Below are 16,525 nucleotides of genomic sequence, written 5' to 3'. Positions count from 1 at the left end.
TCGCATCCAATAAATGATGATGCCCAAAGGTAATTATGAGTTTTGCCCTCAAAATGCGGCATGACATGCAGATGTTTGCGCATAACATACCAAAAAAAAAAAAATAGGTTCCTTTTATTTACTCTTTTTCACCTAGTAAATCTCTGGAAGTATGACTTCTCAAAATGTATCTGGTGAAATATATAACTGTCTGATTTTAAGAAAAGACTCTAAGTCTGGTTTGGTATTAGAAGACTAAGGGCCTGATTTAGAGTTTGGAGGACGCGAATACCCGTTGCAAACATGACGGATGCCCCATCCACCTTACTAGAGCCATAGGCTATAATTCACTTGGAATAGGCCGTGTGGTGAGGTTGCGAGGTTTGTGACAGAGTAGTACCCATTCATACGCAGAGGATGTGGCGCAGTGGCCAGAGCTGCCCACTCGGAGCTGGGGATCCGGGTTCGAGTCTCGGCGTCTGCGCAGCATCCTATAATTCTAGGCAAACTCACTTAATCTCTCCGTGCCCATGGACAGCGCCTGGATGACCTCACGGGTGATAAGCAGCGCTAGATAAATCTACAAACTTAAATCAGATCTTAACTGTATAGAGAGCCTTCGAGCACGAAAAGTTACATTTTGCCTGGAGTAACCCTTTTGTTGTCCCTGTAGAGTTTATTTTCAACTGTTCCAGCCGGCAGGAGGGCCCTTTAGACCTGGGCAGATGTACAGCTTTATTTACTGACGCTCCAGGCTCGTTTTTTAGCAAACACGAAAAAACAGAGCGAGAAAACGTAGCATTGCGTGCAGTAAAATATGTTTGTGCGGTGAATATTTCTGCTTAATATGCAGTTTGCTTCGGCCAAGTCAAGCATGTTACAGCGGGTTTTCTGGGAAACCAGGGTCGAGATGAGTAGCTACAGATCTTTCAGATTAATTCGGGCATTGCTCCTTTTTGAATAATTGTGTCTTTTTCACAAAGCCAAAGTTCAGTTTTAGCCAAGGATATTCATTGATACTAATAATACGTGTTTTAGGACACAGATTAAGGTTTTGAAGTTTTCGGGTATTTTGCCAATTTCTTTGGAGCCTGAAGTTACAAGCCGCGTTCTGGAAGTTGTTTTCCAAACGGATCAAGGCCTGTGACCGCTGACAGTGTTGAGATAGATACCCCCTTGATTGCAAAGTGAAACTTCTGTCATGCACACTGATTGCAGGCCTACAACTCCGAATGACTTGTATATATGCCAAATCTTGTGTATCGTAGCTCCAACATGCCAAAGCGGACTCCAGTTTTACTGTACTCCACTCTGTAGCACTGTTTCCATCCCCTCCTGAAGCTCGGAAGACTGACTTGGGCTTCTGACACTCCAACATGAATTGACTGCATGACCCATAGGTTGCGGCAGGTACATTAACCTCAAAGTTAATGACCATCTTACCTTTATTTCCCCTGGTTATTTTGCCATGCCAATAATTGTTTAGCTGCAACAGTTGGGCATTATTATTTGGCCCTAATGACTAGCATATTTTTTGTATTTGAGAATTTTGTGGTGTTTTGGGGACCATTTCCTACTGATGTTGGTCTACTTCACAAAGTGTTTGTGGCTGGAGAGACTAGCTGGTGGGAATAAGTGAGGGAGCATGCCTATTCAAATACCCCCCCCACTGCAGACCTCTTGGATGGAAACGTTTGGGTTGTAGTTTTACGTATGTTCTTAAATTGCCATTTACAGCAGCCTCTGGAGACCTGTTTGTTAGCTTGTACATTTGGAAAAATATTCATCGTCCTGAGGAACTAGGTCACAAGTGGGCAGATATTGTACGAGTCATTGCTTGTGGTCTCTGGAACCTCAGGATATGATATGACCGTGAGCCCACAGAAGACCAAGAGCCTCCTTTTCAGACTTTGACTCTTAGAGGAGCTGGGGCGGTGGCAAACGGTCCTGGATCGCTCTCGATGTTTGGTCGGTTGTACAACGGTCAAATGCAGTTGGCACTACAGTAGTGCACATTAAATGTTGTCTAGACACTTTAATAACTTTTTTTAGAAAAACATTTTTTATTTTCTCTGAACCATCCAGAGTGAGTAACAGGTCCACAATGTTGTGATCAGCATGCACAGGTGCAGGGCGAGGAAGAGCAACACTGGCCTGCCCCAAGAAAAAGCAGTATGCCCCAAGAAAAAGCAGCATGCCCCAAGAAAAAGCAGCATGCCCCAAGAAAAAGCAGCATGCCCCAAGAAAAAGCAGTATGCCCCAAGAAAAAGCAGTATGCCCCAAGAAAAAGCAGTATGCCCCAAGAAAAAGCAGTATGCCCCAAGAAAAAGCAGTATACCCCAAGAAAAAGCAGTATGCCCCCCAGATGCTTGAGCTCTTTCTGCTAACATTGTTAGTAGACTCAAGGAATCTCCTCTGTGTTCTACCTTGGCGGATGTTGGATAAGGCATCTGTTCTATATAAAATGATTATTAGGGTCCGGCTGAGCAGCAGCACCAGTCTCTGGTGTCGGCTGCATTTCACGCTTCGGGCAGTGATCCTCGCAGCAAACTCAGTCTTAAGGGCCTTGGTTCTTGAGCGGGGAAGGCACATTCTCAGCAAAACAGGCACGTCTACCCCTTTCTGTCCTTGAGTTGATAGCAGTGCACTCCTCTACCTCAGTCCTTCAAGTTTGGTGTTTACTCAAGGAAGCGCAGCCACTGGTTTTATCCATGGTGCAATCCTTCTGACTAGGCACAGAGCTTCTGCTTTAAATCAAAGGTAAACAGTTTTTCTGGCTCATACGTCTACGCTACATCTTCATACATTGGCAGTTAGTGGGCCTAACAAGCCACTCATAACTGTGGCAATCCTTAACATTATTGCGGGTGGGGGTCAAATTGGGATTCAGTGCTTCTTCTGCAAAGTTTAATTTGGTGTCTTGGTAAGAAAAAAAACATAATGTTCTCAGAGCGTTGGTCCCACGGTGATGGCAGGCATATCATATCACCTGGGCTTGGTGAGTTGACTTTCCGTCCTTCAGTCAACCAGATACCAGTTATTAGACTTCACTTTTCTTCTGCCAAAATCTAATGTAATGTAAGTGCAATTTATAGCGTGCACTACTACCTTTAATAGTGCCCTGGTGATTAAGGCTAATGATTAACTGAGAACCGGAAAGCAGCAGGAACAATTAAACTGGAAAAAAACACATTTTCAGAGCTTTCTGAAATGGCAGCAATTGGTTGATAGCGCTAAGGTAGACAGGAAGGGGAATTCCACATTTTAGCTGCAATCGCTGAACGCACCCTGCAACCAGCTCAGACCCAGCAGGACCACAAGAAGTCTTGCTTCTTCAGGCTTAAGGATGCAACCAGGGAAATAAAGATGGAACTTGTGCTGGAAGTAGGTAGGATCAAAACTATAGTAGACTCAAAAAACTCTATACATTGCCTTAAAGATAATCCGTTTAGAGACTGGGGGTTAATGCAATGCTTTCAGGGATACGGAGACAGAATAATGCTTGGAAAGGTTAAAAGCAAGACGATCTGCCATTTTGACTTCTCTGAAGATGGTCTAAGTACATGCAGTTGACACCAAAAACAGAGTTATAATTATCAAGACCCCCTAGTATAGACATCTGCACTACCAGCGAACGAGTGTGTGCCAGGAGACAATGCATACGTTTTAGTTTTAGCAAGCGAAAACAGCTAGAAGAGAGTGAGCAAGCTTGATCAAACTGAAAACCAAGATTACAGAGTGGGGCGACAGAAACAGGATCCGCACCAAATTGAGACTGTCCAGAAACCCATGGGAAGAGTCCTCAGAGGTTTGAGCCCAGAGACCACTAAGAATTCTGTTTTGTCCGTGTTTAGCTTTCTTAATTTGCTGTTCACCTACAGCCACTATACAATCATGAAAGTTGAAAACCGCACGATGTGTATGTTATCTTTAAATGATATCGAGATCTGTGGATCATTCGTCTAACTCATAACTGTGAGACCAATGCTGAGCTGCTCCAGCGGACCTCCATAGAGGTTGAGGAGAGTATGACTCAAAGAGGAGCCTCGAGGGATGCTGTGAGACATGGATTCAAAATTGGAGCAAAAGTGGGCATGATATACCACTTAAGTTCTGTCCAACAAGCAGGGGCTTAATCCAAGCCAGGGCCCGGGATTGAATCCCTACTTTCTTTAATCAAAACAGCAAATGGTCATTAGAGGCCATATCGGAAGTGGTCGACAAGAACAGAGCCAGGGCCAAAGAATGCTCTTATCCACCAACTGCCACAAATCTTCAAAAACCAAGACCTCGGTGGTTTCCGTACTATGGAGAGGTTGGAAACTAGACTGTGCAACATCAAGACTGTTATTACAATCTAAAAGGAGGACAGCTGCTTGTTGATAGCCTTCTCCAACAGTTTTGTTGGAAAAGGAGGCAGAGATATAGGCTGATGTATGTTTAGCAAGTCCCTAGACCGTTTTTAAAATTATTATGAAAGCGGAAAATCCAGCGCCTGCTTCCATGATGGTGAGACCATCTCCAAGATAAAGCCTGAAGAGCTATCAAGGGTCCTCTCTATTTAAAAAATAAATACATTTAAAAAAATGCAGGGAGCAGTTCTTAATTTGAGCTGGAGATTGCAGATGGGACCTACTGTCACTCATTTTTAGGTACAGGCACTGGTTTTTAGGTCTCGCCTGACCCAGCGCATGCGCTGGTCTGGCGAAACTTATTGAGAGGGCTCCAAAAAGTGCTACCAGGCCTGCCTAGAGCTACAGTGAATGTACGCGGGCCGCGCTTTACCGCGATTACTTTAACTTTCGCGGCCGCCATAGGTCTCACGTTTGGGACCTTTATAAGTATTTAGTTATGCAACTGTTGCATGGCTAAACAATTATAAGGTCCCAAAAGCGAGACCTAGTGGCTATGCCAATGCTTGTTTTTTTCTCACCAGAGAAAAGGTGGTGGACAATAAAGACAGAAAAATCTTGACAACGGCAAAAGTAGGAACCTGCAAGACTGTGATAAAGGGGCAGAAACTGGTGATGAACTAAACACTGGCAGGGGATATGGGTCCATTGGAGAAACCAAGGATAATAGATCTAAAGTTGCAGAGAAGACTTTTTTAAGTTCTTCAAATCCTTTAAAGGTTTTTTTTTTTTTAACTGGCACAAATACCTCTTTTGCTGTCTCAGAAGGCTATTGTAATAAAAATAATCCCCATTAAAAATACATACATATATGCATACATTGAAGGGTTTTGGGCCAACCCTCTTCTTCCATTGTTACATAAAATGTCACAATTTTGCATTTTCCCACCCAGCCCTACTGCATGGGGCAATGGATTAGCGAATCCACTGGCTCGCTTATGAATACATGTACACATCCACCTTTAAAGCAGTGCACTTCAGTGCAGGACTGGCATGCCAATCTCTCCTTTCATTTTATCACATAGTATTTATTTATTTCACTTATTTTTCTTTGCAAACATAAGGCTTTTGTATTTTTAAATGAGGGATTTTTGTTTAATTTCGATTGCATGTGCTTACAAAAAACCCAAATAAATAAAGAACACTGCATGATTGCCACGGTCAGATCTAGTGGCTTTGCCAAGGGTTGTTACAATTTGGTGTGCATTAGTGTGTAATGGCATATTTCTTGCTGCTTTTCCTTCACACGTGAAAAGTATTTCCATCCCTCAATAAAAATAGGAATGTATGTTGATCTTTCTCACACTTACTGCAATGGTGTCTACTTAAACCATATGCTGTCTTAGAAGTGTGATGGGCGTCTGAAAAGGCATTCAAATTAGTGAATATCTGCACCATTGCAACTTTATTGGTGTTCACCGCATTTGCAATGCCAACACATTGTGGAAGCAAATCCTTTGTCGTCCCTCCTCTTTACTTGGAACGCTGAAAAATACAATCTTCTGGCTGATTTTCCACAGTCGCAGGGACCGTCATCTAACAGAAAAATTAGCAGATCGTGATTTTGGTCAACACAATCGATTTTGTTTTCTCACAAGAACCACTCTTTCAAAAATTGATTTGTCTTCCTTATGCAAAAATTGCTATTCATCCAGGAACCTATTTTTCAATTTAATATGTTCTACCGCACTGTTGTACAACAAATTATAATGTTTTGTGGCTTATGGAATAATTCAGTCATTCTGGGTGGGCATCGTGATGTTGCACTACTGAAAGATCCTGAGACCGAACACCTGTTAGAACATTCTTTTCCACAAAATGGCGACCTTGTTTATAGACACGTAAGAAGCGTCCTCTTCCGTCCATATTGAAAGCATCCTACACCAACTCTTGTACTTCTGATGTGCATCCCAAGTCCCTATTGTGGAATGCTCCACTGGACATGGAACAGGACATGAACCGGTTGCTCACCAACCCCAGAACTGCTTGATGCTCTTTTAAACCATTTTGACCAGATGTCACTTGTTCTGTTTGCAGACAAGTCCCGCAGGCTGCAGCATCCATGAAGGCGGGAAAATGGGACCGGAAGAAGGTGAGAGGAGTGCATGATGCTTGTATTGATAATGGGTGAGGGTTGCTGTGGGAGGCGGTGTTGGATTCTCCGCCAAACATTTGAGTTTGGTATTGACCTCTGAAGCGTCCCCTGATTCGACAGCGTCTTAAAATGGAGGCTGACATTCTTTTCCCTGGGGTTATGTCACAGTCTGAGGTAAGGCTCCTTCAATGGCAAGTCTGTTTCACATCAGATTGCTAAAGTATTGTAACAGACTGAAGTCAGGGAATTGATGTTGCAGTCTCACATCAGGTGTTTTTCAAGTACTGTCACAGTCTCTTCAAAAAAGATGATCTCGAGTCTGTCCTTAGTTATGGGCATGTTATCCTATGAGGCCTTGTCTTCAATAGATGGAATGTGATCCTCATGGGATAAACAGTGTGCATAGTACATTCGCCATTCGAAATGGATGTTGGCATGACTATGGTGGTTTTGGAGATGGGGTTGCTGTGCATGCTCTCATCCCATTGCATATTTTGTTTTCCTTTTACTATATAGTTTATGGGAGCAGAGCTTTATGGGAAGACACTGGGAATTCTGGGACTTGGAAGAATCGGGAAGGAAGTAGCCACCCGGATGCAGTCCTTCAACATGAAGGTACGTTGCAGAGGCTTCATGTGAGAGAAGGTAATGTACTCTACAAATCCATTACTGTTAGGGTTCACTGAAACCCCAAACACAGACAGGAACTGTCACATGATGGACCATACCAGATACAGACCATAACCCGTCGACACATGGAGAATTACTAATCATGATCTCCAAATATCACAGTTTTATATAGTGCTTAAGAAGATTGTTTATCTCATTCCTATGCCCTTTAAATGTTTGCAGTAAGGGAAGGGAGGTACAGGTGCAAGTAGAAGAAATGATTCATGTAGCCATGGTGACATGTTGGATCTGGTCAACTCCAGAACTTGCTGAAGTTAAGGATCTGGTAGACACAATGACAAGTTGAGGATGTGTAGCTTGACAATGTCACAACTTTGATCAGATAGTGGATCTAGCCAAGTGTAAGACTTGTTCAGGTTTCACTTCAATATGTTGTCATTACCATGTATTTTTGGGGTAGAATGCTTTGTTGACCATGGCAGGCTAGGATTGCAGTGAGCTGTAACATCTGATTCTCACTTTGTAATGTCTGTAGACCATAGGTTACGACCCTATCATTCCTCCAGAAGTCACAGCCGCATTCGGAGTCCAACAGTTCTCCCTGGAAGAGATATGGCCAATGTGTGATTACATCACTGTACACACGCCGCTCCTGCCATCCACCACAGGTGAGTACTGTATTTTTGAAGAAACATGTACACTCTGTAGGTCAGGCCCTAAAGATGAGTTTAGCAGTCATAAAACCAAAAAAAACAGTGCAATCCTGCCTAAAGACATGAAGGGACATATTCTTTTCATATGTACCACCACAAAAAAATAATACTTACCTGGAGGAAAGGCCTTCTTGTTAACTGTCAGTAGTTAGCCTGATTAAGAGATCACTTTGTGTTGCTGCCAGACCCTTATGCCTATTCTCTGCTGCTCAGACTGTCTAGCATGTAGTTGCACAGTTCATGATATGCTTGTATGAGTTTGTGGAGTGGAGCCATGGGCCCTCTTCACCTGTATGCTCTCATTTAGTAAATACATCATGTCAAGACGAGAACATACAAACTAAACTATGCAGCTCTGATTAAGTTGCAAATGTGCCCTCCATTTTATTTCGCACACTACAAAGTCCCTCTTTCTGCCCTTTAGTTTGTGGTGAATGATATCAGTGAAGGGAGTTTTGATGGGGTAATGAGGAAGAAAAGATGATATGCATTTATTTAAAGTATTTATGTATTTTTGGCCCATATTGGTCCACTAGGACCAGAGCTATACCATCATTATAAGAAAACTACATGTACTTATTATCTTATTATTGTTGAAGGACATTTCATCTGTGCTGGTGTAAACCTAGGTTTTTGGACCCGTTACTATCACCTAAGCGGAGGCCTGAGTGCCTCCAGCCAGACCAACCCTTTATGGTTTGTGTAAGGTTATAGTTTTCATGTTTAAGTGTAGCTGTGCACGACAGCCAGACTATCTCAAATCAAGACACCAGGCTGAAATTGAGAGGTAAAAAACATTAATTGATTGTCCAGTACGAGGCAACAGGATTGGTTCCAACTCATCGGCCATGCTCCATTTGGACTCGTTTGGTTTAAGACATGCGTTCACTAAGCAGTGTCAAAGACTGCGTCAGCCATCTCAGTCTCGGAGAAACTGGAAAGCCAAGCCAAAATTAGGAATTGGTAACAGTGAACAACTAAGTGTAGCAGTTTGAGGAAACCACATTTGTAAATGGATGTGCTGTAAGTTTATATCCTTTCATAGTTGGCTGCAGTAATAATTACTGTTATTAGATATGATGATATGAAACATTTATCTGCTGTATAGAGAGAGGGGACTTTTTATTGTGCTGCGGTCTTTGTGGAGGCACCTTGTGCAGAGTTCAGAGAAGCTAACCGAGTTAGAAGAAGAGCGATGGAAAAAAGGTTTGTCTTGCTCAATAATTCTTCAACCACATCACTTGGAAGTGTGCTTGAGGTTTGGAAGGAGAGGAGGAGGTTGTACTGTTAAGGTTCAGAGGGGAAAACTCTCATGCTCGTAGGTGAATCACGGCTCCAAAAACCTATGCTGGGGGGAGGAGCCTAGCGCGGGACCAAGATGGCTGCGTGAGCACAGAGCTCCCGAGACCCTCGTTCCCTCCGGCAACTATCCTGTGTCAAATATCCGGAATATTGGAGATGAACCATTGCTGAGGCGAACGTCGTTGTCCGGACTGAAATGGCACACCGGAGACTGAAGTTGTGACAAGTGGAAGTTTGCGGCCTATCCCCGGGAGGTGCCCGGGTCTCGCGTTGGCAAGGGCCCAGACACTAATTGAACAACAGCGGCCGTGTGTGGTGCAGACCATCGGATGGGGGCTGTTTTTACTTTCACTTTCGCTTTCCCCTACAACTGCGTGTCTCGGCCTGAGAGTGTCTTGGGCACCAGTCGCCTGTAGCTCGGCCTGCACATGCAGGGGCTTGAATCGGGGTCCCTGGCCCAGCGGACCTCGTGCCAATTGTGTGGCGGAGTGGCCTGTCTTTGACGCTGACTGTTCTGGTGTTGAGGATGTCGGCCAAATCGGAAGCTGAAAAACAGAAGCCCAAGAACACCAGGCGGGGGGGCTACACTCAAACTAACAATATGGACCGCTATGCCCAGCAAAAGGGATCGCCAAACGGACCCAGGAAGCCACAGGAAGTACCGAGAGATGACTCGGCCCCCGCTCCGGAATTGACACTGCAAGACATCATGGGCGCCATTGAGGGGATGAAGTCCTCTATTGGGCAACAGTTCGAGACCCTGGCGCACAAAGCGGACACTATTTCAGTTGACGTTAACTTGCTTCGCGCAGACCTGGGGAAAACTAATGAGAGAGTTAAATCATTGGACCTCAAAACCTCTACCCTCACGGGGGACGTCTCTGATCTGCAAATAGAGGTCCGTACGCTGAGGACTGCTAACGATCTCTTTGCCCGCAAGATGGAGGATTTTGAAGGCCGGGCGCGGCGCAATAACGTGCGCATTGTTGGCGTTCCGGAGAAATCGGAGGGGCAATCAGCGGACTTGTTTGTCGAGGACTTGGTGGTTAATCATCTGGCGCCTAAGAGCCTCAGCAAGTTCTTTGCGGTCGAGCGGGCCCACCGAGTCCCGGGTGGGAGGCCCAAGGTGGGAGCCCCCCCCGAGACCGATCATCGCCAGGATCTTCAATTTCAGGGACCGCGACGCCATTCTACAGGCGTCACGAGTGTCCGGACCAGTCACTTTCCAGAACACTGCAGTGAGTTTTTATCCTGACTTCACCCAGGCGGTGCAGAAGCAACGGCAGAGTTTCCTGGGGGTTAAGAGGAGGATACGCGAGATGGGCCTGAAGTATGCCATGCTCTTCCCGGCCAAGTTGCGCGTCGAGTACGAAGAGCGAACCTTTTTCTTTGACTTGCCAGACGAGGTTGGGGAATGGCTCGACACATTGCCTCAGCGGCGAACTAGCGGGGAATCATGCTGGCGGAGCAGAAGGTGGTCATGTCGCACAAGAGTGAGGACTCCGGTGATTGAACATTTTGGCTAAGCTCAGGACAGTGGTTTGCTGATTTACTTTCATTGCTGGCTATTGTCCGGGGGTGGCGAGGGTACAATGGGAACTCTTTCCTCCTACGGGGTTTCTTCTTGTAGATTAGTTTCTGCTAGGGCGACAGGCACACTGCAAGTTGGGGGGGGCTTCTTAGGCTTACGCAGGGGTGCAGGGTGGGGGGTGGTATGGGTCTGTTGGGGTGTTTGTGGTTGTTTTTCATTTTGCAAGGTATCGCAATGCAAGTCTTTTTCGCTCGTGTGCTGCTCTCTGGGAGGGGCGGGGGTCTCTTGCCATTTTGTGGTGGGGGTAGGGGTTTGAATATACTTAGTTGGAATGTTAATGGCTTGGGGGATCATATCGAACGGGGGATTGTTTTGCAATTTCTGAAGAGGTGCTCTCCTGACATAGTCTTGCTGCAGGAGACGCACCTGATAGGCAATACGTGTCATGCGCTCAATAGAAGCGGTTATAAATTTGTCGCGCACTCTGGGTTTTCCTCGGGATCTCGGGGGGCTGGAATACTCATTAGGACCTCGCTGCCGTTTGAGATTGATTCTACCACTGACAATGAAAGGGGGTGCTTTGTGGCTGTTGAGGGGAGGTGGGAGGGCAGGACACTGGTTTTGGTTTCTGTTTATGTCCCTCCCGGCCTGCAGACCGCCACGTTTGCTGACTTGGGGAGGGCTATGCTGGATCTCCCCGGGGGCGTGTTGGTAGGTGGTGACTTTAACACAGTTGGTTCCGGATTACTAGACAGGCATCCGCCAAGGGACCCCGGGGGTGGCGCAGAGATGGCTCCCAGATTTTATTGATACACTAGGTCTGGTTGACTGCTGGAGGCTGCTGCATCCCGCTCAGCGGCAGTACACTTTTCACTCTGGGGCACACGGTAGTCCCTCTAGAATAGACTATGTTCTCACCTTGGCTGCCCAAGCTTCATTGGTGTCCGAGGCTAGGCACATGGCTAGGGGCATCTCCAATCATTCGCCGGTGTGGATTTGTATGGATTTTGGCCGGGGAGCGGCAGGTAGGGTGGCTCCGATTAACCCCTGGTATTTCCGTGACCCTAAGACTCGTAGCGCGTTGCTGAAAGCGGTTGATCTCTACTTTTTAGAGAATTTTAGCTCGGTTACCTCCGCTGTGTCTATGTGGGAAGCGTTTAAAACAGTACTGAGAGGGGAGGCCCTCTCCTTGATAGCGGATGTCAAACGTCGGAGAGATGTGGAGGTGGCACAGATCGAGGCTGAGATAGTGGTATTAGAGTCAGTCCTGGAAGACTGGATTACGGCGGACACACTGCATAAGTTGAGAGTAAAACAGTCTGAATATAAAGCACTGGTGACAAACGCGGCCAAGGTTCTTAGCAGGGATCAGCAAGGGCGATTGTATGATGTAGGGGACAAGGCTGGGAAATTGATAGCGTGGCTAGACAGAAAAGAACGAGTGAATAGAGTTGTGCCAGAAATAGTGACAGACGGCGGGGATATTGTCACCGAACCCGACGGGATAGTCCAGTGTTTCGCGGACCACTTCCGCATGGTATATACGTCTGTGTCGGACAAGCCGGAGGAAGACTCGCACGAACTGCTGCGAGATATTGCACTGCCTTGTCTCTCTGACGTAGATAGGGAAGACCTTGATGGTAACATCACCGCGGATGAGGTTGCAGTTGCTATCCGCTCGCTCCACCCGGGCAAGGCCTCGGGCCCGAATGGTTTGCCGATCGAGTTGTATAAACTCAGGCCGGATAAGATTGCTCCGCACTTGCGCGATATGTTTGTAGAGGGGCGGGAGAATGGGTGTCTCCCATTTGACCAACGTCTGGCAACAATAGTGGTTATACACAAAGATGGCAAGCCCCGGAACAGATGTGGATCGTATAGGCCGATCTCCCTACTCAACGCTGAGCCAAAAATCCTTGCCAAACTGTTGGCTAACCGTTTGATCAGGGTCATTGGGGACTTGATCCACCCGGACCAATCCAGGCTTATCCCACACCGCAATACCGCGTTGAACCTCAGGCGACTCCATGGCGTGCTCGCGAGGGTTGGGACGCTGCGGGAGTCGGCCATCTTGGCGTCACTAGATGCCACAATGGCTTTCGACACTGTGGAATGGCCGTATCTGTGGGCAGCGCTCACCAAATTGAGCTTCGGACCGTGTTTTATAGGCTGGATTAGGCTACTCTATGAGGAACCTTTGGCTAAAATCGCGGTGAACGGTAGGGCGTCATCTCCGTTCGAGCTTGGGAGGGGCACCCGGCAGGGTTGTCCTCTGTCGCCACTATTGTTCGCCCTCGAGCTGCTGGCGGCATTGATTAGATGGCAGCCAGATATAAAAGGGATCCGATGGTCGCCAGACCACGAGGACCGAATTTCTTTGTATGCAGACGACATTTTGTTATACTTGACCTCACCCAGGAAATCCCTCATAGTGGTCTGTGACGTCTTGAATTCTTTTGGTAGAAACTCGGGTCTCGCCATTAACTGGGGAAAATCGCATCTATATGTTCTAAGTGGAGACACCCCTATCGTCCCGCGGAATTGCTCCATCCAGATCGCCCAGCAGGGCTTTCTGTACTTGGGGATATATATTTCCACCGATCCCTCTGTCCGATACGAGAAGAACCTACTCCCTCCATTGTCACGCTTAAGACGGGACGTTGCGGGTTGGAGGCGGCTGCCGCTCTCCCTCCTAGGCCGCGCCGCATTGTTTAAAATGATGTCTCTCCCCCGATTCCTCTATGCTCTACAGAACACCCTAGAGTTAGTTCCGGCCTCTTATTTTCGTGAGGTGGAGAGCCTCCAGCGCTCGCTGCTATGGGACGGTCGACCGCGTATCGCTATTGCAAAGTTGACCCTTCCATGGTATGACGGGGGGATTGCACTCCCTGACATCAGAAGATATTATTGGGCTACCCAGTTGGGAGCGATTAACCACGGTGTGTATGGTCCGGCGTTGAACCCTGGGTTTGCTATGGACCGGTGGCTGTTGCGCGGGGGTAATTATCTTAGGGCGCTGTATTCCAAATCACTGGATGGGTCCCTCACGGGACCAACCAAGACGGCAGTGCATGTGGGGAAGGCGGTTACAAATTCGTTGGGCTGGAAGGACAGACTTACCCAGGCTACTCCGCTTTTCGAATCTGATATATTGGGGAAATTATGGCACACGAAAGGATTTGAGAAGTGGGACCTAATTGGGATTTCTAGAGTTGGGGATTTGCTGGCTAAGGGCAAGGTGAAATCGTTTGAGATGCTGCAGACGGAGTACGAATTAGGAGGTACTGAATACTTTCGATATGCCCAGGTGCGTCATGCTCTGCTATCAGTCTTTGCTGAGGAGGAGGTCGTGCCTGAGTCGTCTCCTTTGGAGGATCGGATTCTGGATGGTCATATGCCGGAGAGCACAATCTCCTTGATTTACAAGAAGCTTGTAAATGTTCGGACCGACCTCCTCCTTGATGTGCGAGAACAATGGACTAGGGATGGTCTCGAGCTGGACGATGAGGACTGGCAATATGCCATTTCCTCTCCGAAGGAGGTTGCGATTCCGGCGAGACTGCGGCTGGTGCAGCTTAAGATACTTCACAGGGTTTACGTCACGGGGCCCCACCTGATTCACATGGGTTTCTCGGACGATGGCTTATGCAAAAGAGGTTGTGGAATGTTGGGCACTTTTCTACACATTATCTGGGAGTGTGGGGAGATTGTAGAGTTCTGGAAACAAATCCATGACGTGATGGAAGAGGTCACGGGTATCGCACTCTTCCCGGAGGCAAGACGATGCCTATTGAATGTCTGGGGCCCCACCGACTATGATGCCGCTCAGACCCAATGGGTGACTCTGGGGAATATGGTGGCTAAGCGAGATATTGCGCAGCTGTGGGGATCCCAGAGACCCCCCACCCTGGTAACATGGATGTAAAATATGGACTGGGGCATGTTCCGGGAGAAAACGGTGTACAGTGCCCGAGGTCGCCCTAAGAAATGGCATAAGATATGGGGGCAATGGAACCATTATAGGGGAGATATTTGTGTGCCCCCGGTTACTGATATGCTTGACGTGCAACTTTCCCCCTAGCTCTACTTCCAACTTCAGATGTTAAACTGTTCACAACCTGGAGTTCGTACCTCTGCTTTCCCCTCACTTCTTTGGCGTGGTGTACTGCCCCGCTGAGGGGGGTGGGACCTCGCCCCGGCCGAGAACTAGCGCATGCTTATTATATGCTCTGCCTTGCTTGTGTTTTTATTTTTAGGTTGCATTAAAACTAAACCTTTGTTACTCCTGATCTATAGCTATGGACCTTCTTACGTATTGCTCTCATCGTGCTGCCGGACCTCCGGGATGTCGGCTGAATAGCTGTGTACCATGTTGACGTAAATAAAGGTTTTAAAAAAAAAAAAAAAAAAAACCTATGCTGAACGTGTCATGCCAGAACCCGGACACGATCACTGGCACATATAAAAGTTACATTCCTGAGCACAGCTGTTGTGTCCCGATATGGATAACCTTGTGGAAGTGGATCTCGAAGAACACCACACCGGCACCATTTTGTTTTGTAGTGGTGCCTTGATTGCCATTGGCTACAGTACCCTGGAGGTTCTAATGTGTCTAGAGTCTGGAAAGGGCCTGCCACTTCTTTGTTGGCTCCAAGGAGAGAACCACATTGGAAAGGTAGTGCTAATGAACATGTACCGATCCGTCGAAGCCAGTTGTGGAGAAAATTACTTACAACAATCAATGAAAAAACATTTGGTTGACATTTGCACTAGTAGACGGTTTGCCAATGCCAAGAACTTTCTCTACTGATGTCGAACCCCCCAATCAGCCTGTGTGACACTAGGGCTCTTTGAAAGATTCCTGTGAATAACTTTTTGTTCAAATGCTGGTCTAATAGCAGACTACTTGACTGTGCTGCTGTAGATATAGCCTACCTTAACTCCTTCTCGCCATTATTTCCAGAGGTTGAATTAGAATTCTTTATCCCCTCTGTACGCCCTACCCAGTTTTCTTCAATTTGAAGGTCATTTTTAATTTTTAAACTTGTATCTTTTAACTTAGCTTGGTGTGGCCATTGAAGGTAACTTTGTTATATTTTTAAACAATTGTATGCTGACTTGTGCACACACACCACTCACCCTCTTTGGAGATTGTCTTGATGCTCTAGCTCTGCTACCTAAAGGTAAGCTAAGATGCCCTTGATGCCATAGGATTTTCTCTGAGGATTGCCCTGCTGGGCTGTGAGGGACCTCAGTTACGACTCAAATGAAGAATGTCACTTCGCACTCATGCCACGAGCAGTTTCCCAAAAGGATCATTTACATCGTTTTTCGTTATCCTGAAAGTTTGGCATGACTTAGCTCTCCTGAACCACTGTTTGACAACCTTGATGTAGCACCATCTCATGCAGGAAGGACATGAGGACACTTCACATGGGTGACATGTGAAAAGAGAATGTTGTTAAGCCGGAAAAACTGATAAATGAATGCAGAGGTGAAAAAGAACCATGGGTGAAGGAAGTAGGAGAGGTAGTTAGCAAGGGCAGCGCTAGTTGGTGAAGTTACCAACAGGAATGTTTTTAGGCATCTTGCTAAAGTAGAATAGGATGGGAGTGAAGCAGATAACAGCAGCATGGGTGCTTTCTTCTCTGTGGGAATAAAATGACCAAGGCCAGTTTTGGGTGAAAAGTTAGATTTTGTGGAGTTTCAGTTTGTGGTGGGTGAGGTATGTATGGAAGAATTGGGATCACAAGTGGTAGATCTGAAATCTGGACATAGTTGTGGAATAGTACAGACTCCAGGTGCCTAGAGGTTTTTATCTGCCTTTGAGTCCCCGGAACGTGTGATCGCTGGTGATAGGGTG

The 16,525-nt window shown here is 46.6% G+C and overlaps 1 protein-coding gene across 2 annotated transcripts in view; it reads left to right on the top strand.

Annotated features, from left to right (window-relative positions):
- PHGDH (phosphoglycerate dehydrogenase) overlaps positions 1–16,525 on the top strand; it is a 149,664-nt gene that overhangs the window by 94,408 nt on the left and 38,731 nt on the right. For both annotated transcript variants that reach the window (XM_085618558.1, XM_085618557.1), the window contains exons 4-6: positions 6,429–6,483; positions 7,003–7,101; positions 7,652–7,784. In XM_085618558.1, coding sequence (XP_085474684.1) covers positions 6,429–6,483; positions 7,003–7,101; positions 7,652–7,784 — 287 coding nt within the window. The remainder of the gene's footprint in view (positions 1–6,428; positions 6,484–7,002; positions 7,102–7,651; positions 7,785–16,525) is intronic.

This window comes from Triturus cristatus, chromosome 7 (assembly GCF_964204655.1).
Source record: "Triturus cristatus chromosome 7, aTriCri1.1, whole genome shotgun sequence".
Lineage (NCBI taxonomy): Eukaryota > Metazoa > Chordata > Amphibia > Caudata > Salamandridae > Triturus > Triturus cristatus.
The sequence above is the reverse complement of the archived record's forward strand: the minus strand, read 5'-3'. Positions and strand labels throughout refer to the sequence as shown.